General features: G+C 45.6%; 1 protein-coding gene across 1 annotated transcript in view; it reads left to right on the top strand.

Annotated features, from left to right (window-relative positions):
* Positions 1-2,702, top strand: part of rheb (Ras homolog, mTORC1 binding) — a 128,568-nt gene extending 125,866 nt beyond the window's left edge. The window contains exon 10 of the mRNA XM_038798445.1: positions 1,292-2,702. Coding sequence (XP_038654373.1) covers positions 1,292-1,384 — 93 coding nt within the window. The 3' untranslated portion in view covers positions 1,385-2,702. The remainder of the gene's footprint in view (positions 1-1,291) is intronic.
* Positions 2,703-22,950: the final 20,248 nt, after the last annotated feature.

Raw genomic sequence — 22,950 nt, forward strand, 5'->3', positions numbered from 1 at the left:
CGAACGAACCGGGTAGACGAGACGAACCCGAGCACTTGACCGTGTTCAGTCTTCATCCCGACCGTCCGGACGACAGCTGGATCTTGGGCATTGTATTTTGCCCATTCGGGCCGTCATCCTCAAGGTGGAACGAGGCTGCATGCCCTCCCCTCGTCTCCCGGGTGGTATCCGACTATCGACGGCATGGCCAGGACGCGTCAGAACATCCACCATCCAAAGATCAACTTTTTTAATAAATTGCGGACGAGGGTATGAGCATGCTGCTGGTCTCGGCCAGTCGACTTAGGCACAAACCGCCTGCTGCCCCAGGAGGTTGTGTCTCGTGTGACCCCATTAACTGGGGTGCGACTCGTTGCAGTAGTGAACCAGCAGATTCCTGCAATTACTAGCACTGGTGGCCCTGGACCTGAACGGTTACCTGTCGGTTGCCCAACACTAAGGCATCTGTCCAGTGCTCACGCTTATTTCTGGGCCGAAAATTCTCGGCCAGTTGCTTTAGCCGGTTCCTGCATCTCTCCCCCATCATAGGAACTGTTGCCCGGCGGGACCACGTGGAGGCGCAACTGACTACGGTATAGAATGGTGCTTAGGGTAAGATTCCTGTAGTTACTGCAACTATGACCTACTCCCGCCAAGAGAGTCATAGTTACTCCCGCCAAGTGGGAAAGTAGTGGGAAACACACTTAGTCCAATGCAAAAGGTTGTGGGTTCCAGTCTCCATTCTGAATTCCCCCTCTGTGGACCTGAACAGGCGCCAGAGTGTGGCAACAAGGGGATTTTAGCAGTGACTTCATTGCAGTGTTAATGTAAGCCTACTTGTGATGCTAATAAAGATTATATTAATTTGGAGACATTGATCCTGTTCATTTCGTACAGCGTTGCTTTTATTATGTTTTTTTCATTGAGAGAGATACAGGCTAAGCATCCTTTATCCGAGGAAGTTTTAATTTTCCGTTACAGCTATTAATAAACTTAATTGTTGGTTAGCAGTGACATGGTCTGTTTCTTCTGTCCCAAAGAGCAGGCAAATTCAATGGTGCGCTTATCAATTTAGAGGGCAAATTAACAGATTGAGGTTTCCTTGTTCATTCCTGGGTTTATGAAGATTAAGAGCTGATTTATGATCTTGGACAATAAGCACAAGGGAAATATTGGAATAAAGCCCAAAAGAAATGGAAATGTCGACCAAATCCTCATTAATATGTATTGACTCTCAAGACTGTCCGACAAAATTCATGCTGTCCTGGCAAAAAACGTCTTTCACTTAATTTTTCCTGTATTTACGTTTCAGACTGCAGTTGAGGTCTTTAAGCGAATAATTATGGAGGCTGAACGGGCAGATGGAGGCTGTCAGCAAGCGAAGTCTTCATGCTCCGTAATGTGAGCCCTGAAGATGCCCGTGAAACTGCTCCACTTGAAGAGGCATACTGCCACTTTTCCCTTTAAATAAAAACTATGCCTTTTTACCAGTTCTACAGATGGTCAGAGACTTCCTTTTTCTTTCCTCACTTATGTTGAACTCTGACCCTTTTGCAAACAGCTTCACTTCAGCATAAAATAAACTTAAAAGCAATTCATATTTTTCAAATTGTATATTGTATTTCTTGACATGGGCAGTGAATAATCATTTGCCAGCATTCATTCTTCATGTAGCGTGAATGTCAGTTGGAAGTAGTTGATTGTAAACTTTAAACTGAAAAGTGCATATTGTTACACTACTATTTACACAAACGGGCTTGGATATATCAGTGTTTTCTTCATGTTGTATGTACACTTGTAAATAAACATTAGCAGCAAACTGATTTGTTTTTAATACTTGCTGGTAGAAAAATACTGTATTAAGTCTATTGTTTATACTAGACACGCTGTACAAAGGTCAATTGAGATGAGTTGTATTTAAGATGATGCTTACACCTCATTCTTGCTCTCAGCATGGAGCTCGTGGGGAGGTCCCGAAGTTGACTGACATCTGCTTTTTTTGTTAGTTTCTAACATTTTTAAAGTTGGAAACAACATTCATTAATTGAAAGTCATTAGCTTGCTGCACATTTCTGTTGTGTATTTAAATTGGTTTTCAGCAGGCTAAAGGTTAAAACTTGAGAGGTATCTAAAAATGCAATGCAACAAAACAAATTTTTATATGTATTTATGAAATTACCATTCACTCAATGTTTAGAAACATCAAAATTGATTAATGTAGCTATTGACAATCTGCAGTAGTACAAACTGCTTTATACGATCTATTTTTTAAGCAGACCATCCTTCAATAATTATTTATGTCGGTTGAAACTAATGCATAAATATTCACACGGGCTGCCTTTAAAACTTTCATTGAGTAGCATTTGTCATTGTTGGCAGGAAAATGCATTTATGTTTCTCCCCAATGATTTGGATACACTGCTGGAGAGTTTCTAATGTCCTATTCCATCCTTTGTTGTAATTCGTACATACAGGGTACTTGCCAGCTAATAAAAAGTGGGATTTAGTACATGGATAGATGTAATGAAATTTTGTTTGCCTGAAGTAATGCAAAATATTAATGTTTTTTAAGTTGAAGTAAGATGAGGAAGGCTCAGTTTGTCTCTCGACTATAGATTTGTTGCGATGCCCATCGGTCCTACAACCCTGGGCAATGCTATTTACGACACGATGAAAATATTACTGTGATCGGTCAAAAATGCAATAAAAATATTTTAATCTCATCTCACTTGAATGCTGAAAACTATTTGAAGCCACGGCATTACGCCATGGCAAATCTTAGCCATGGGAAATCGAAGAAAGTGGTGCAAAATAGCAAGAGAAATGGCTGAACATTGAGTAAGAAGATTTTGCAGTTACACTATGTAAAATGTGCTCTCTACCTTGAAAATTAGTTCCTTAGAAAAACTGAAACGCCTCAATGTTTTGTGAGCATACTTGCCTGTTGAAAGGGGAATGGAGAAAATGGGCAGCATCTTGCTGTGGATTGGCCTTGCTATTGAGTCAGCGATACATATTAGAAACAGGAGCAAGCCACTTGGCCCCTTGGGCCTGCTCCGCATTCAATAAAATTGTGGCTGATTGCACCTCAAATCCACTTTCCTGCCTATCCCCGATAAACCTTCCATCCCCATAATTGAGAATCCATCCAGCTCTGCCTTAACGTATTCAAAGACTCTGCTTCCACTGCCTTTTGAGGAAGAGAGTGCCAGAGACGATCCTCAGAGAAAAGTAGTTTGGTACCTGTTGACATCTCTGCTGCTTGGTTGACAATGCAGAATGGGTGATCAGATGCCACTGATGACATGACTTCTGATGACAGTTGGTGGAGTTGGCCCATCCCTCCCCGGACTACCATTGCGTGATGGCTAGGTAAGTCTAGAGTTACAATCTTGATTTGAGGCCGACTCGTTCTTCGAAGCAACTCTTCAGATAACAGCTGCTCTTTTTAGAGCAAATTTCATACGATGCAAACATGAAGTCATCCTCCTCAATCTTACTGCTCTCATCATGAAAATCTTCAAACAACTTTCTTTAAAAAACAACTTCAAATTTGATTAAATAGCAACAATGATTATGAATTTATCACGCTTATGGAAAGTTGCTGAAAATCTGCACATACTTCATCCACAGGGTGACATTTAGATTTAGAGTACCCAATTATTTTTTCTAATTAAGGGACAATTTTTGCATGGCCAATCCTCCTACCCTGCACATCTTGGGAGTGAGACACAAGGAGAATGTGCAAACTCCACATACACAGCGACCTGGCGTTGGGATTGAACCTGGGTCCTCGGCGCTGAGGCAGCAATGCTAACCACGGTGCCACCCCTAAATCTTTATTTTTGCTTAAGAGTAGCTAAGATACACAGGCTGCATTTATTATAGCCTATACCTCAACAAGCTCACGATAACTATTAAAAGACATTTGCATCAAAGTTACTGTCTGTCTCTCCAGATTGGACTCCTTTTGGAAAAGTATATGCATTGAAGCATGCTCCAAATATTGTAAATTGCCACCTCAATGTTTTGTCTGATTTTCTAAAGTGCGTATATCTCACTCCATCTAATGTAACCCTAATGCCAAGCAACGCAAGGTGAATGAGACTTCACGAATAAACCTTTCCACCATGTTAAATCTCTAACCTTATCTCTTAATTCCTTTCATACCGTATATTTCAGATGAAAGACTTGAGTGAAGGGCTTCTAACCACTGGTACAGGACATTGAGAAAACAAAAAGGTGATGAGGTAAATCGGGAGTTTCATTAGGATGATGCCAGGTTTGGGTTTTTAAAACTCCAGATGGTTGGAGTCAAGTTGCAAAGTTTTGAGTTCTGGATTTCAATATGGTGGACATAAGAACTAGGAGCAGGAGTAGGCCATCTGGCCCCTCGAGCCTGCTCCGCCATTCAATGAGATCATGGCTGATCTTTTGTGGACTCAGCTCCACTTTCCGGCCCGAACACCATAACCCTTAATCCCTTTTTTCTTCAAAAAACTATCTTTAACTTAAAAACATTTAATGAAGGAGCCTCAACTGCTTCACTGGGCAAGGAATTCCATAGATTCACAACCCTTTGGGTGAAGAAGTTCCTCCTAAACTCAGTCCTAAATCTACTTCCCCTTATTTTGAGGCTATGCTCCCTAGTTCTGCTTTCACCCGCCAGTGGAACAACCTGCCTGCATCTATCCTATCTATTCCCTTCATGATTTTAAATGTTTTGATAAGATCCCCCCCCCTCATCCTTCTAAATTCCAACGAGTATAGTCCCAGTCTACTCAACCTCTCCTCGTAATCCAACCCCTTCAGCTCTGGGATTAACCTCGTGAATCTCCTCTGCACACCCTCCAGTGCCAGTATGTCCTTTCCATGTAGGATCGCCCAAGTTTTTTTTTTAAAGAGCACCCAATTATTTTTTCCAATTATTGGGCAATTTGGTGTGGCCAATCCACCTATCCAACACATCTTTGGGTTGTGGGGGGTGAAACCCACGCAGACACGGGGAGAACGTGCACACTCCACACAGACAGTGACCCGGGGCTGGGATTCAAACCCAGGCCCTCGGTGCCATAGGCAGCAACGCTAGCCACTGTGCCACCGTGCTGCCCTTGGATGAACCAAGTTTGAAGGTGGAACCAGTTAGGAATTTGAAAAAAAAACCAAGAAATATCTGCAAAAATATTGAATGCCAAAAGTACAAAGTTTAAGTGCCCATCAGATGAGCTGTTTCCTGTCTCAATTTTTTGCCTCAAACATCTGATATAAATTTCAATCCAAGTGGAAGATAGCTGTATTTAACCAAAATGGATAATAACAAAAAGATTGTTTGAAAAAGAAAGTTTGTTTTGATAAATCAATGCCAGATTTCATGCAATGTTGAATATTGAAGGAGCTACTTTGAAAGTAGTTAGAGTTGGGGGTTTTTTTAAGCATGCAGGGCTAGAAATAAAATACAAAAGCGACCAAGTTGCTAAACTTTAAAAATCACTGGGCAGGCCTCAGTTGAAATTTTGTCTATTTCCAGACAATACACTTTAGAAAGTTGAGGCCTTGGGGAGGGTGCCAAGGAGATTTACCAGTATGATACCAGGGATGAGGGGCTTCATAGTTAAGCAAAGAGACAAGAGAAGCGGGATTTTTTTTCTTTATTCTAAAGATTGGAAACAAGAATTTTTATTCCACGTAAACCTGGTAGGCACTACCTAAAGGAAATTACATACATAATTGGAAAGATATTGCAGTGTTTTAGGAAAAGAATGAGGTGGGAGCATGCAGCTGCAGGACTTATTGGATGGGTTGGGATAAAGCACATTAGTTGATGTCGGTGTGGGTATCTGTAGCCTATTAAACTCCATCTGGTGGTAGAAGCATACAGTTGCAGGTATGACTCAGAATGCTGATGCCCAAATAAGGAGTGCATGCCACAAATGGAAAATGTCATATCTAATTGAGTATAATGTAATGCGGGGCGCATCAGAACATTGCACTGTAAAAGATGGTGTGCATTAAGTTCTTGCCAGGTAACAAAACTGCATTCACGTTTACAAGTAAATTTGCAAGCTTTTAGTGTTTCTTGTTTAATGAAACACAAGCTCCCCAAGTGAGTCTTGTCACAGAGACAATCTGAAGGAACTTCTTCCAACCATTTGGAACATGCACACATCTGACACTTATAAACAATAATTAAGCTTTGATAAAACGCCAATACACTGAATTCATTATTTCTGGTTCTATTGGGAGTTATAACCCTATAACACAGACTGACAGTATGTGGGCAGTTTTGTTTGTGACCTCTGACATGTGGGGTGACTGGAGAAGGCTACCTTGACACACCTCAGTGTGTGCTGGAGAATCATCCGTCAGCAAACCACATGAGATCACAGCTGTCAAATCTCCCTGGGCGTTTGGGAAACAGAGTCACTGGGGGCCAGATACTTCTCCACAGAAGAAGAAAAATGGAAGGGAATCATGATCTAAGCCTGCAGTTCCCACCTTCATTGAAATAGCATTACAGCAAAATCAAGTTCATGATTAGAGTTTGTGCAAAACCTTCACTTCAGCTGCTGATGGTGGGGAGCGACCCACTGCCATTTGGCACTGGCAACAATACCTGGAGCATTTTGTTTTCCAACAAACCTTGATGTCTGCAGTAGCTCAAAAGGCTTTATTATACCAAGTGTCATTAACAGGGGAAATGACTGATTGACATTGGGTCAGATGTGTGAACTCTGGGATGGGGGTCTATGACCTTGTAATAGGGTGTCAATATTTGGAGCGTGGGTTAGGGACTGGGAATGCTGGTTGAGGTGCGGGATATGGGTGAACTATATTGAAAATGGTTTTGCAGTATTGAAATATCAGACATTGTCCTGGAATTGGTGAACACTGCGAGTGTGGTCTAGAGGTTTGTGAGTACAGTGTTCTCCAAATCTGGGGTCTAGCAGGAATGGGGAGGAAAGTTGCTGCAGTGAAGAGGGAGTGATTAGCTGGCAATATTCGGGTTGCTGCAATGTGGTTTATTAGAAGAAGAGTCCAGCAAGCTTAACCAGGGGCTGGTTTAGCACCGTGGGCTTAACAGCTGGCTTGTAATGCAAAACAAGGCCAGCAGCGCGGGTTCAATTCCCGTACCGGCCTCCCCAAACAGCTGTCGGAGTGTGGTGACTAGGGGCTTTTCAGTAACTTCATCGAAGCTTACTTGTGACAATAAGCAATTATTATATTTTATGGAGCGAAGCAGAATAACAGGCCTCAAGTTGCTACTTTGAACCATCTGACATCACTGCTAAGCATAACCCCACCAATTAGTTTCATCTCCAACCAGGCAGCAACTCTGGTGCTTTCCAAATAGTCAGTGGTTCCTATAAAGCAAAATGCTACTGTTGGCCACTGTATTCCTGGTATACATTGAGTGTATATTTGTAAATTGCACATCAGAGGCTATGAAAAATCGGAGGTTGGTGATTTGTCATCGAGCAAAACGTACACCCAGGGGTTTGAGTGCAAAATTGTTGTACATTATTGTTGAGTTTTCTGACTTGTGCAATCTTTTTATTTCCATAAACAAATATTTCATATGGGAAATAACCAGGGGACATAATCTCAGAATGAATGGTCACCCATTTAAGACAGATGAGGAATTTCTGCTCCCGGAGGGCAGTGAACCTGTGGAATTCTTTGCTGCAGAGGGCTGTCGAGGCTGGGTCGCTAAGTATGTTCAGGCTGAGTTAGACACAATATAGATTTTTAATCAATAAGGGAATCAAAGGTTATGGGGATAAAGTGGGAAAGCTGAGGATTATCAGATCAGTATTGCTCTCATTGAATGGTGGAGCTGACTTGATGGGCTGAATGGCCTACTTATGCTCCTAAGTCTAATGGACATGAGCCAGTTTACTGAATACAGAACATTCAGGGAATGATTTTGTTCATACATTTTCATGAGAGTCGCTACCATCATGTGTTTCTCACTAAGATATCCCACAACCTGCTTAGCTAGGACTAAACACATTCCCTCAATTTATCTACACCCCAGGGCACCTCCTTTCAACAAACAGTATTCGATTAACCATCTATATGTAAACAAATAAATGGTTAGAAGCAATGGTTAACACACTTTTACAACTCCTTAATCACAGCTTTAGTAGACACAATGCCTGTATGTATTTAATAACTTTACTGCCATAACTAAAATGTAATGTATAACAATTTCCAACATTCATCACAAAGTCAAAACATCCAGACAACTCACTGGATTTTGAAACAGACATATTTTGAAGTAAAACTTTAATGAAAGTAGTGAAAGACAGTTCACTGGATACATCTGATCATATGGGCGGCACGATAGCAGAGCGGTTGGCACTGTTGCTTCACAGCGGCAGGGTCCCGGGTTCGATTTCCGCTTGGGTCATTGTGCAGAGTCTTTACGTTCTCCCCATGTCTGTGTGGGTTTCCTCCGGGGTGCTCCAGTTTCCTCCCACAGGTCCCAAAAGACGTGCTTGTTAGGTAAATTGGACATTCTGAATTCTCCCTCTGTGTACCCGATCAGATGCTGGTGTGCGGCGACTAGAGGCATTTCACAGTTACTTCATTTCAGTGTTAATGTAAGCCTACCTGTGACAATAATAGAGATAAAGATTATGCAGCAGCACAAACATACGTCCGCGTGTTTCCCAACAGCCTGGGGTGGCCGCAATGGGAAACCCCAGTGGCTGGCCAATGGAACAGAGAGTCCGTTGCCGTCGGGTGCGCGCTGTGCTGGAAAACGCAGCTGGCGGACGGGAGAATCTCGCCCATGACCTTTCAAACATTATTCCATCACTGAAAGACAACTTTTGGACTTTAGAAATTTCAGTTACTGAAGGAAAAAAAAGTCAATTGATTGCTTCACTAACGAATTGACACTAGTATTTCCTAAGGAACTGTTTACACCATTCGTTAGCAGTTCTCAGAATTGTGACACAGAAATAGGACTGAAGGATATTTACATCATAATCAGTATTACTATAGATGATAAAAGTATTCCCGTCCCATTATTGATTTTTTAAAAAGATATTTTATTCCAAACATACCACAACATCAGCAAAATATACAGTCCATCAAAGCATAATCAAAAGTTTGCACAGATTTTCCCCTTTTATTCCCTCCCCTCCCCCTACACCCCCATGACGAACAACCCTTCAAATAATGTTTTGATGGTCTCCACCACATCTCGAAACCCTCTTCTGATCCCCTCAACTTCAACCTGATCTTCCCCAGCCAGAGGATGACATACAAGTCCCTCAGCCAGGCCGCCACCCCCGGCGGCGTATCCGGCCTCCAACAGGATCCTTCGCTGGACAATCAGAGAATCGAAGGCCACAACATCAGCCCCTTCCACTCCAGCAGCTCCAGCTCCTCCGAGACCCCAAAGATCGCCACCATAGAGTCCGGCCGCACCTCCACCCTCACTATCCTGGATAGCGTCCCAAACACCGCCTCCCAAAAGCTCTCCAGCTTCCCGCGGCCCCAGAACACGTGAGCATGATTCGCCGGCCCACGCCCGCACCTTTCACACACATCAGTCAACCCCTGGAACTTATCCTCGTCCGAGATGTTGGACAGCACAGTGGCACAGTGGTTAGCACAGTTGCTTGACAGCTCCAGGGTCCCTGGTTCGATTCCCGGCTTCGGTCACTGTCTGTGCGGAGTTTGCACATTATCCCCATGTCTGCGTGGGTTTCCTCTGGGTACTCCGGTTTCCTCCCACAGTCCAAAGATGTGCAGGTTAGGTGGTTTGGCCATGCTAAATTGCCCTTAGTGTCCAAAAAGGTTAGGTGGGATTAAGGGGATAAAGGGGGATAGGGTGGAGGCATGGGGCTTAAGTAGGGTGCCCTTTCCAAGGGCCGGTGCAGACTCGATGGGCTGAATGGTTTCCTTCTGCACTGTAAATTCTATGATTCTATGAGTCATGTGTACCTTTTGCACCACCTTGAACTGAATCAAGCTCATTCTCGCACAGGAGGAGGTTGAATTCACCCTCTGCGTTGCCTATTTCCCTCCCCATCTTCTCTCGTGTATGGTTATCCTCACCACCTGTGTCCCACCCCGCTGCCCCATCCACTCGCATACATCCCCAATCCGACACTCCCCCAAGTCATCAGGAAGCAGCAATTGCTCCAACACTGTGCGTCCCGGTCGCTTGGGGAACGTCTTCCATTTCTTTTACGCAAAGTCCCGCACCTGCACTTACCTGAACTCTCTGCCCCTCAGCAGCTCAAACCTCTCCCGCAGCTCGTCCAGTCCATCAAGTTTCCCCTCTGAGAACATAGTCTAACCCGCTCCAGCCCCGCCTCCCTCCACGTCCCATACATCCCGTCCACCCTCCACCCCACCACCCCGGTCTCACAACTCCCTGGCCCCTACAAACCTCATTTTCTTACTCAACAAAATGTCCATTGTACCTGTGCCGACTCTGAGAGTGATCCTGTTAGTCACACTCCCCTGCTCTTTCCCCGCAGCCCTGCCAATTTTTCCTTTTATTCAGAGGAGAGATCCAATTTCCTTCAGAAGCTTTCGGTGGGACCTGCTTCCACCATCACCTTTCAGGCCGTGCATTCCAGATCGTACCAAAATATTGCATTACAAAATCCTCATTATCTTGCCCCATGGTCGGACAGGCAATGACGGAAAAGAGGGAAGATTAAGAATGAGGGAAGAGTGTCTTGGAAGAAGGAAGCGAGAGGAGAGTAGCATATAGTGTGTGAGAGGAGAGTGGGAATGAGGGAAGAATGTGAGTGGCGGGTGAGGGTAAGTCAGAAGAAGAGAGTGAGGGGCAAATCCCGGAGAGGGAGTGAGGGGCTGAGTCCCAGAGACGGAGTGAGGGGCAAATTCCGGAGACAGAGTGAGGGGCAGAGTCACAGGGAGGGAGTGAGGGGGAGAGTCACAGAGAGGGAGTGAGGGGGAGAGTCCCAGAGAGGGAGTGAGAGGCAGAGTCCCAGAGACGGAGTGAGGGGCAAATCCCGGAGACGGAGTGAGGGAGAAAGTCACGGAGAGGGTGTGAGTGGACAGGGAGTGTGATGGAGAGAGGGGGTATCTGAGAGGAAAGGAGGGATTGAGGTTATAGTGTCTGTGAGGGAGGAAGTGAGGGCGAAAAGAGCTGAGAGGTAAGAGGGGTGGGGTAATGAGGCCAAATCAGATAGAGAGTCTGAGTGATGTGTGTGTGTGTGTGTAAGGAAGGAAGGTTCTCCCCAATCTGGGCTCACTGACCATTCAGAGGACTGACTGGAATGAGAGTAAGGCAGCTGGGATAATGTGCAGAGCAAACAGTTATTGGCTTATTCTAGTGCAGGGTTGTGGGGGGTGGGGTGGTGGTAGAAACAATATGAAGTGAGTCACAACAGAATATCTGAGCTGGCGTTCTTTCATATTTGAATTAAAAGCTGACACAGTTCTTACCGACCACATTTGGTGCTGACAACAGCAACTGTTCCAGTTCTCATTTGATGGCAATGCAGGGACATGTGTATAATTAATGGACTGTCATTGCCCTGTAAAGTCTCCGTAAGAAACGCCAGAACTGTCAGCGAAAGATGCCTTCAAAATTTCTTCTTTTTATATCAGGTCTTGCAGACCAGGTTTTAATTATTTAAAAAAAAAACTGAAATCTCTTTGGTAATTTGCTTAATGTGAAAGGAAAATGAAACTATCATTTCAAAGATGTGCGGGTTAGGTGGATTGACCATGCTAAATTGCCCCTAGTGTCCTAAAAATAGGGGGGGGGGGGTTACTGGCATAGGGTGGATACGTTGGCTTGAGAAGGGTGATCATTGCTCGGCACAACATTGAGGGCCGAAGGGCCTGTTCTGTGCTGTACTGTTCTATTTCCCTGGTGGGATGAAAGGTCAGCGACCTGAAACTTGACCTCTGCTTCTCGCTGGACGTGCACTGACAGACGTGCTGTGTTTTCCCAGCATTTCCAGTTTGCATTTCCGATTCCGGGCATCCGCAGTATTTTCCTCCTGTGTGGATGTGTTGAAGATGTTTGCACAATTCCTCATTTACCTTGTGTCTTTATCTTTATGAATCATGCTGGTGTCAGAGTTAGATGTCTCCTATTTTGAAGGATATATTGGCATAAAATGCTCAGGTGTCTGTCTCTGAGGACCATTGTACACAGCATCTCATCGTGTCTCCCATAACAATCTTGGACTGCACATACATACATGCATACACATAAGCATGACACATATGTATACATCGCCTAGACACATCAGTAAATGAGGCGCTGACATGGTGTTAGACTGGAGACTGGAAGGATTCTTGACAATAATACCGTTTGATCTGTAATGTCCATCTGAATAGCAACTTGTAGTTATAAAGCGCCTTTAATGGAGTAAAACATCCCAAGGTGCGTTACGGAATGGACGGCGCGGTAGCACAGTGATTAGCACTGTTGCTTCACAGCTCCAGGCTCCCAGGTTCGATTCCCGGCTTGGGACACTGTCTGTGCGGAGTCTGCACGGTCTCCCTGTTTCTATGTGGGTTTCCTCCGGGTGCTCCGGTTTCCTCCCACAAGTCCCAAAAGACGTGCTTGTTAGGTGAATTGGACATTCTGAATTCTCCCTCTTTGTACCCGAACAGGCATTGGAGTGTGGCAACTAGGGGATTTTCACAGTAACTTCATTGCAGTGTTAATGTAAGCCTACTTGTGACAATAAAGATTATTATTATAAAATGTTATCAGGGCGCTTCATCAGGAGATGACAAAAAGCTGGATCAATGAAGTTGGTTTTTGGAGTGGCTGAAGGCCGAAAACTAGGCAAAGAGGTCCATGGAGTAAATTCCAGAACTCAGGGGGCCAGACAGCTGAAGGTCAAAAATTGTGGAGCAAAGAAAATCCAGGAATGTTGAAGAGGCCAGAGTTCAACAACTAAAACAGAGGAAACTCCCGTTTGTTTAAGATTTACCTTCTCTCGTTAAGCAGCTTCCATGCCTTGGTATAATTTCCTCTGAATCACTTCTCTGTAAGGTCAAAGATCTGGCTGATCTGTGCACATTGCTCATCCCTCACATATAATGTAGTATAAATGAACTTCATGTGACCTGACCAGTGTTTAACCTCTCGGGAGTACCAGGAATTCGAGAGCAATCCTGCACTGTCCCATATGGCTGGTGATAAAGGACAATTTGTATCTTCCCTATGATGCTGTTGAAATGGAAAGTCAGTGTCCTAGCGATTAATGTTCTATAAGGAATTGTCAGGTTAGAAATAGGTCAAGCTGCTGGAAGCTTGCTCCCACTACCAGCCAGGACTAGTTGTAAACATGTCACCTCTCTCACTGAGACTTCACCTTTGAATGTCAACAATACAGAAAACACTTACTGATCCAGCAAATTAATTCCAGAAAACCTCATACAAATTGGGTCACTGCCTGTGCAGAGTCTGCACTTTCTCCCCGTGACTGTGTGGGCTTCCTCCGGGTGCTCCGGTTTCCTCCCACAGTCCAAATATGTGCTGGTGAGATGGATTATGCTAAATTGGCCCTTAGCGTCCAAAGATATGCAAGTTGGGTGGGGTTACGGGGACAGGGCAGGGGTGGGGTGCTGTTTTAGAGGGCCGGTGCAAACCCGATGGGCCAAATGGCCTCCTTCTGCACTGGAGTGATTCTCTGATTCTAAATACCCACCTAATCGAATAATCTCCACACCAGGGTCAAATCCCAATAACTAATTATATTCATAAACCCACCCTTGTCAAGTAGTTTTAAAAAAAATTTAGAGTGCCCAATTATTTTTTTTCCAATTAGGGGGCAATTTAGCGTGGCCAATCCACTTAACTTGCACATCTTTGGGTTGTCGTGTTAATCACCCTGGGGTAACACTGACTGCAACTGGATGCAGTTGTACTTGAAAGTAGACTCCAAACTTTGATGTTAGTTCAATACGCTTTATTGAACCTGTTAAGCAGTGCACACAGTTTGCTGTGGGTTTGACACTCTACTAATCTAATCGTGCCTACTATAACTAACTAGACCAGATTAGCTCTGAGCCATGTGTAGAAGGTGCTAACTGATATATACACCCTGACTGTCACTACAGTTGTCACCAGTGGAAAGAGACAGAGTGTTGATGCCTCGTGTGTTTTATAGTGGGAAACCCCCCTCTAGTGTTCTGCCTGGTGATTAGTTGTATTCTGTCCTGTGTGTTGATTGTCTGTGCTGGGTGTCTGTCACTGCCTGCCTGTATCTCATTATGTGCATGAGTGCATATCATGACAGGGGTGAGACCCCCGCAGACATGGGGAGAATGTGCAAACTCCACAAGGACAGTGGCCCAGGGCTGGGATTGAACCCGGGTCCTCGATGCCGTGAGGCAACAGTGCTAACCACTGCATCCCCGTGCCACCCTGGGACAGTCCGAGGTGATGAAAGGTGCTATATATACATGTAAGTCTTGAATGAATGTCACGTTCCAGGTCATGGAAAAAATGAAGCAAAGTGCTGCGCACACCCCTGTCTGCATCAACGGAGCCGAGGTGGAGATGGTTAACAGCTTCAAACTTGTGGCTGTGTAATGCATCTCAGCATGATCGGTCTGCTTCACTTCTGGGCCAAAAGATATCCAATGATTCTTCATTTATGTCTTTGTATGTTCATACATATGTTCAAATATCCCATGTAGACCACGCTGGCCTATCTTGGTGTACACGTGCTCCTGAATTCCGAACTTAGATTTCAGAAAGTGTTAACGTGACCGACGGGGAGGGGCCAATAAACATCTCCGTAAACCCCGTGGAGGGGCGGGGGCCCATCAGTGGGGTAATTAATTACAGACATAAAAGCCGACCCAGATAGGAAGCCAGCTGGGACCTGGATTGTGACTGTAAATAATGGGCTTTAACAATAAGTTGTTTTCATCATACTCTCGTGCCTGACTCCTCTGTGTCCTCGAAAGAAACCAAGATCATGCTGGACAAACCTGACAGAGCTCTTTGAGGATCCTGTACATGTGGTGTATGGAGGAAATGCAGCAAATATGGACTTTTAGAAAGTGTGTGATAGAGTACCACACAGGATACTATCAGAGAGGATTAAGACACATGGAATTCGAAGGAGGCTTACAAATCGGATTAAAAACTGGGTTGAAAGAGGAAAAACAAAGAATAGGAGTTTTTGTTTCATAAATTTAGAGTACCCAATTCATTTTTTTCCAATTAAGGAGCAATTTAGCGAGGCCAATCCACCTCCCCTGCACACCTTTATGTTGTGGGGGTGAAACCCACACAAACATGGGGAGAATGTGCAAACTCCACACGGACAGTGAACCAGAGCCGGGATTGAACCTGAGACCTCGGCGCTGTGAGGCAGCAGTGCTAACCACTGCGCCACCCTGCTGCCCAAAGATAGGCGTGCAAGGGCAGTTTCTCAGAGTGCTTAAAAACCAAACTGGTGTTCCACATACTCTGTGTTGACACTTCACACTCGAGTGATTTGGAGGGAGTGACATCTAATTGTGTAAACGTTGTTGAAGCAGTGAGAAATTCTGAGGACCAAAGGGAGTGGCAAAAGAATATCGAAGGGTTGATGACGGGTTTGAGGTGGTACATTTTGGGCGAGGTTCTCCGTTAGGGAGATTATGGGCGGAATTCACCGTTGCCCGATGCTGATATCGTAATCAGCGACCGGGTGGAGAATCACTTCCGACGCCCAAATCGAGGCGGCGTCGGTTTGACGCTGGTTTTCTATCCTCCGCCCTCTTCAAAATGGCGTCATCGCGTTGCGTGCCACACGCCGTTGGAACGCCGTTGACGGGTCACCTGAAGGCCCTCCCCAATGCTCTGACCCCGATGGGCCGATTTCCCGACCGCGCAGGGGACGTGTGGTCTCAGTGGTCCGGGGCCCAGCGTGGCGGGTGTAGACCGTGTCCAGCGCTGCCACAGTCGTCCGGGAGCTGGTCTGCTGGCCGGGGGGTGGGCTTCCGTGTGGGGTGTAGGCACTGGTGGGGTTGGCCAGGGGGTGGCCGGGGGGGGGGGGGGTCAGTATTTGGCAGATCGGTTCCGCACACAGCCGGCGCCATGTTTTACGGCGCGACCGCTGCAGGTCGTCGGCGTGCGCATACACGGCCACGGACCCCACCATTCACCAGCTGTTTATATCGTGGGATCCCAGAGTTTTACCCGGCGCAGCTGCCAACTCCTCACTCGCTGCAGGGTCAGTGAGGGTTCAGCGCTGATTTTGGTATCGTAAAACACCACAATTCACACGCTGGCGTCGGCATTTAGCCTCAAAAACGGTGAATCCAGCCTTATGTTCCCCCGCCGGAGAAGAATTGATACTGATTTCCGTTACCCAAGGGATCAGGAAGCAATTCAGTGTCGCTAATTGCCCTTGAGGAGGTGGTGGTGAGCTGCTGCGGTCCATGTGGTGTGGGTACACTCTCAGTACTGTTATGAGGGGAATGTATGTTTCACACACGTTTAACCTCATTATCATTATCCAGTGCTGATCTCTGAAAGTGGGTATACCCTGACGAGTGGTGAGGAATGCACTGGATTTCACTCCACGTTTTAATACTATACTGACACCCCTATCAAAGGTCACATAGGAATAATGGTTACTGGGCTTTAATCTAGAATGCCGAATAAACCAGGCAGAATCTTAATACTTATCAAATATTTTCAGGGTTTGGGACCATTTCTGGGTCCTGATACCACACAGGTCAGCAATGTGAATTCTAGTGCGATCGTGCAGGAGACAGCCTCCTCGTTTCTGTGGCCATTGACATGACTCCAGGCCGGATGGTACCTCCCTGGTTCCAGGGTGCAGTGAGTGTCTCTGTGAGCGGCTGCAGGATGTTCTTCTGGGGAACAGCCAAATGTCGTGGTCCCCATTGGTATCAACGACTGAAGTAGGAAAGGGATGGGGTCCTGCAGTCAGAATTTAGGGAGATGGGTAAGAAATTAGCAAGCAGGACCTCAAAGGTATTAATCTCCAGGTTACTCCAGTCCCACGTTCAAGTGAGTAGAGAAAGGGCGGCACGGTGGCACAGTGGTTAGCATTGCTGCCTACGGCGCTGAGGACCCGGGTTCGAATCCCGGCCCTGGGTCACTGTCTGTGAGGAGTTTGCACATTCTCCCCGTGTCTGCGTGGGTTTCACCCCCACAACCCAAAGATGTGCAGGTTAGGTGGATTGGCCACGTTAAATTGCCCCTTAATTGGAAAAAATGAATTGGATATTCTAAATTTTAAAAAAAAAAGTGAGTAGAGAAATAGGATGATGAGGCAGATGAACGGGTGGCTGGAAAGATGGTGCAGGAGGGGGGGACTTTAGATTCCTGCGACTGGCTCTAGGAGAGATGGCACCTGTACACACCCGGCCAGGTTACACCTGAAGAGAGCTGGGACTGAGTTTCTTGTGGGGATTTTGCTAGTGATGTCGGGTGGGACTTTAAACTGACCCAGCAAGGGTGTGGGAACCAGGAATGAATATTAGATAGGAATTCCAGGATGCACCAAATACTGGGAGAGACAGATGGCACTAGTTTTTATAATTTATTTATTTTTGTTTTTTTTGGGCGAAACCCACGCAAACAAGGGGCGAATGTGCAAACTCCACATGGACAATGACCCAGAGCCGGGATCGAACCTGGGACCTCGGTGCCGTGAGGCCGCAGGGCTAACCACTGTGCCACCCTGCTCCCCTCAGATAGCACTAGTAAAGTTAGTAGGTGGAGTCGGAGTAAGGGAGAAAGAAATTAAGTCTAAATCAGGGCTACTGCAAATATGTACGTGAATGCACAGTGTGGTAAATAAGCAGACAAACCTGTTGGACTTTAACCTGGTGTTGTAAGACATCTTACTGTGCCCACCCCAGTCCAACGCCGGCATCTCCACATCGTAAATAAGATTGGGGAGTTACAGATGCAGTTACCAAGTGAAATTACAATGTTGTGGCTATATCAGAGACCTGGCTCAAGGAAAGGCAAGACTGAATGTACAAGATATTCAGAAAAGACAGGAAAGGAAGGAAAGGAGGAGAAGTGGTGATGTTGGTTCGGGAGAGCTGGAGATGTCCCAGAGGGTTCAAGGACAGAATCAATTTGACTGGAGCTAAGGAACAAAAAGGTTGCAATTACTTTCCTTGGTGTAGTCTATAGACCACCAACTAGTGAGGAGGATGTAGAGGAACAAATCTGCAGGGAAATTAGAGAGATACAAACATTGTAGGATAGTTACAATGGGGGACTTTAATTGCTCAAATGTAGGCTGGGGTAGTGGTACTTTAAAAGGGAGAGGGGCAAATGTTCTCAGATTGTGTTCACGAAAACTTTCTATCACAGGAAGTTTTTAAAAATCAATTTACAGGATCTTGGTGTCACTGGCTCAGCCAGTATTTATTGCCCATTGCTAGTTGCCTTTGAGAAGGTGGCAGTGAGCTGATTTCTTGAACCACTGCAGTTCCTGAGGTGTAGGTACACCAACAATGCTGTTAGGGAGGGGATTTTGGCCCAATGAAGGAATGGTGATACATTTCCAAGTCAGGGTGATGGGTGACTTGGAGAGGAACCTCCAGGTGGTGGGGTTCCCTGGTATCTGCTGCTCTTGTCCTTCTAGATGGTAGTGGTCATGGTTTGGAAGGTGCTGCCTGAGGAACCTTGGTGAGTTCCTGCATTGCATCTTGTAGATGGGATACACGGCTGCCACTGTAGCAATCAAGTGGGGCTGCTTTGTCAGTCCTGACCTGTGTTTTGTAGATGCTGGACATGCTTTGGGGTGGGGGGGGGGGGGGGGGGGGGGGGGGGGGGGTCAGGAGGTGAGTTATTCGCCACAGGATATTGAGCTTTTGACCTGCTCTGGTAGCCACAGTATTTATATGGCTAGTCCAGTTTAGTTTCTGGTCAATAGTAACCCCCAGAATGTTGATTGTGGGGGATTGAGCAATGTTAATGTCATTGAATGTCATGGGGCAATGGTTAGATCCTCTCTTGTAGAAGATCGTCATTGCCTGGCACTTATGTGGCGCGAATGTACCTTGCCACTTGTCAACCCAAGCCTGGATATTGTCAAGATCTTGCTGCATTTGGACATAGACTGCTTCAGTATCTGAGGATGAATTTCTGAACTATGTATGGGATGGTTTTCTGGAGCAGTATATTGAGGAGCCATGCAAGGGAACAGACCATCTTGGACTGGATGTTGTGTAATGAGAAAAGATTAGTTGGCAACCTAATTGTGAGAGAACCCTTGGGGATGAGTGACCATAACATGATAGAATTATTTATCATGGGGGATAGTGAGGTAGTTGATTCTAAGACGAGGATCCTTAAAAAAGGTAGCTATAATGGTATGCGCATGAGTTGGCTATGATGGACTGGGAAACATTACTGAAAGGAAGGACAGTGGACAGGCAATGGCAGGCATTCAAGGAAAGAATGGGTGAACTCCAAAAATTGTTTATTCTTATTTGGCACATCAGTAGAAAGGGAACCATGGCTTACAAGGAAAATTAGAGATAGTATTAGAGTTAAAGAAGAGGCATACAAATTAACAAGAAAATGCAATAGACCTGAGGATTGGGAACAGTTTAAAATTCAGCAAAGGCAGACCAAGGGATTGATTAAGAAAGGTAAAATACAATATGAAAGTAAGCTAGCGGGGAACATAAAAATGACTGTAAATGTTTACATAGGTATGGATAGATAAAAACAAATGTAGGCCCCTTACAGTCAGAAATGGGCGAATTCACAACAGGGAATAAAGAAATGGCTGAGGAACTAAATTCATACTTTACTTCTGTCTTCACAAAGGAAGACATGAATAACGCAGCGGAGGTTCTGAGAAACACAGGTTTTCATGAGGAGCTGAAGGAAGTTATTATTAGTAGAGAAATGGTTTTAGGGAAATTAATGGGATTGAAGACTGATAAATCTCCAGGGCCTGATAATCTTCATCCCAGAGTACTTAAGGAAGAAGCCCTAGAAATAGTAGATCCATTGACAATCATTTTCCAAAATTCTTTGGACTGTGGAATGGTTCCGACAGCTTGAAAGGTGGCTAATATAAGCTCACAATTCAAAAAAGGAGGTAGAGAGAAAACAGGAAACTATAGACCAGTGAGTCTAATGTCGGTAGTAGGGAAGATGCTGGAGTCTATTGTCAAGGATTTCACAGCACAGCATTTGGAAAGCAGTGGTATAATCAGACAAAGTCAGCATGGATTTACGAAAGGGAAATTCTTTGAAGATGTAGCTGGTAGAGTTGACCAGGGAGACCCAGTGGATGTGGTTTATCTAGACTTTCAGAAGGATTTCGACAAGGTCTCACATAGCAGATTAATATGTAAAGTTAAAGTGAATGGGATTGTGGGCAGTGTCTTGAGATGGATGGAAAGCTGGTCAGCAGACAGGAAGCAAAAATTTGGAACAAATGCATCTTTTTCTGATTGACAGGCAGTGACTAGTGCGGACCACAGGGATCTATGCTAGGACCTCAACTGTTCATATTATATTGGGACAAGGGAACTAAATGTAGTATTTCCAAATTTGCAGGTGATACATAGTTGGGTGGGAGGGTGAGCTGTGAGGAGGATGCGGAGATGCTTCAGCGGGATTTGGACAGGCTGAGTGAGTGAGCACATGCATGGCAGATGCAGTCAGTATAATGGGAATAAATCATATAATCACAGAAGGAGGCCACTCGGCCCATTGAGTCTGCACCAGCTCTTGGAAAGAGCAGCCTACCCTAGTCCACACCTCCACCCTATCCTCGTAATCCAGAAACCCACCCAACCTCTCTGGACACTAAGGACAATTTATCATGGCCAATCCGCCTGACCTGCACATCTTTGGACTGTGGGAGGAAACTGGAGCTCCTGTAGGAAACCCACACAGATACGGGGAGAACGTGCAGACTCCACACAGATGTGAGGTTATCCGCTTCGGTAGCAAACATAGGAAGGCAGATTATTATTTGAATGGGTGTAGATTGAGAGAGGCGGATACTCAGCGAGACCTTGGTGTCCTCGTTTATCAGTCTCTGACATTAAGTGCACAGGTACAGCAGGCAGTAAAGAAGGCAAATGGTATGTTGGCCTTCATAATGAGAGGATTTGAGTATCGGAATAGAGATATTTTACTGCAATTGTATCGGGCATTGGTGAGGACACACCTGGATTATTGCGTGCAGTTTTGATGTCCTGATCTGAGGAAGGATGTTCTTGCTATGGAGGGAGTGCAGCAAAGGTTTACCGTTGATTCCTGGGATGGCGGGACTGTCATATGAGGGGAGATTAAATTGGTTAAGATTATATTCATTGGAATTTAGAACAGTAAGAGAGGATCTCGTGGAAAATTCTAAAATTCTAACAGGATTAGACAGGGTAGAATCAGAAAGAACCTTCCTGATGGTAGGGGAGCCCAGAACTAGGGATCATAGTTTGAGGAAAAGGGATAAACCTTTTAGGACTCAGCTGAGGAGAAATTTCTTCACCCAGAGTCGTGAATCTGTGGAATTCACTACCACAGAAAGTAGTTGAGGCCAAAACGTTGTGTAATTTGAAGAAGGGGTTAGAATAGAGCTCTTGGGGTGAAAGGGACCAAGGGAGATGGGGGGAAGACAGGATCAGGGTGTTGAACTTGATGATCAGCCATGATCATAATGAATTCTGGAGCAGGCTCGAAGGGCCGAATGGCCTCCTCCTGCTTCTATTCTGTATGTATGTTTCTATGTATCTCCTCACCCCCAAAGCCTGTCCACCATCTACAATGCACAAGTCAGGAGTGTAATGGAACACCCTCCCATTGCCTGGATGAGTGCAGTTCCCACAACACTCAAGAAGCTCGACATCAAGGACCGCACAGATGCGCAGTGGTTAGCTCTGCTGCCTCATGGCGCCGAGGTCCAGGTTCGATCCCGGCCCCGAGTCACTGTCCGTGTGGAGTTTGCACATTTTCCCAGTGTGTGCGCGGGTTTTGCCCCCACAACCCAAAGATGTACAGGGTAGGTGGATTGGCCACACTAAAATTGCCCCTTAATTGGAAAAAATTAATTGGGTACTCTAAATTTATAAAAAATGAAAAAAAAAAGCTCGACATCATTCAGGATAAAGCAGCCCACTTGATTGCTCCCCCTTCCACAAACATTCAAACCCTTCACCACCGGCGAACAGTGGCAGCCGTGTGTACCATCTACTAGATGCACTGCAGGAACTCACCAAAGTTCCTTCGGCAGCACCTTCCAAACCCAAGATCATTACCATCTAGAAGGACAAGGGCAGCAGATACCGTGGAACCCCATCACCTGGAGGTTCCCCTCCAAGTCACTCACCACCCTGACTTGGGAATATATCGCCGTTCCTTCACTGTCACTGGGGCAACATCCTGGAACTCCCTCCCTAACAGCACAGTGGGTTAGCCTACACATCAGGGACCGCAGAAGTTCAAGATGGCAACTCACCACCACCTTCTGAAGGGCAAATAGGGATGGGCAATAAATCCTGGAATACCACTGACACCTGCATCCCGGAAATGACAAAAATACATGCTTTTGCCTCGGACTGTGGATCGGCCCACGATGTGTCCCACACGCTGTCATAAATAGGTATACTGCCCCCCCCCCCCACCCTTGAAGGTGAATGAAAGCTCACCCACATTACCTTCCCATAAACTGGACTTTATGATGAATTATTCTGCAGAATTGCAGAAGTTTAGAGCTACCTCCTTTTAAAAAAAATTTCATGTACCCAATTCATTTTTTCCAATTAAGGGGTAATTTAGCGTGGCCAATCCACCTAGCCTGCACATCTTTTGGGTTGTGGGAGCGAAACCCACGCAGACACGGGGAGAATGTGCAAACTCCACACGGACAGTGACCCAGAGCCAGGATCGAACCTGGGACCTCGGCGCCTTGAGGCAGCAGTGCTAACCCACTGCGCCACCGTGCTGCCCCCTCAGAACCACCTCGTTAACCAAGTTTTGGATGATCCCTCCCGACA

Source organism: Scyliorhinus canicula, chromosome 5, assembly GCF_902713615.1.
Source record: "Scyliorhinus canicula chromosome 5, sScyCan1.1, whole genome shotgun sequence".
NCBI lineage: Eukaryota > Metazoa > Chordata > Chondrichthyes > Carcharhiniformes > Scyliorhinidae > Scyliorhinus > Scyliorhinus canicula.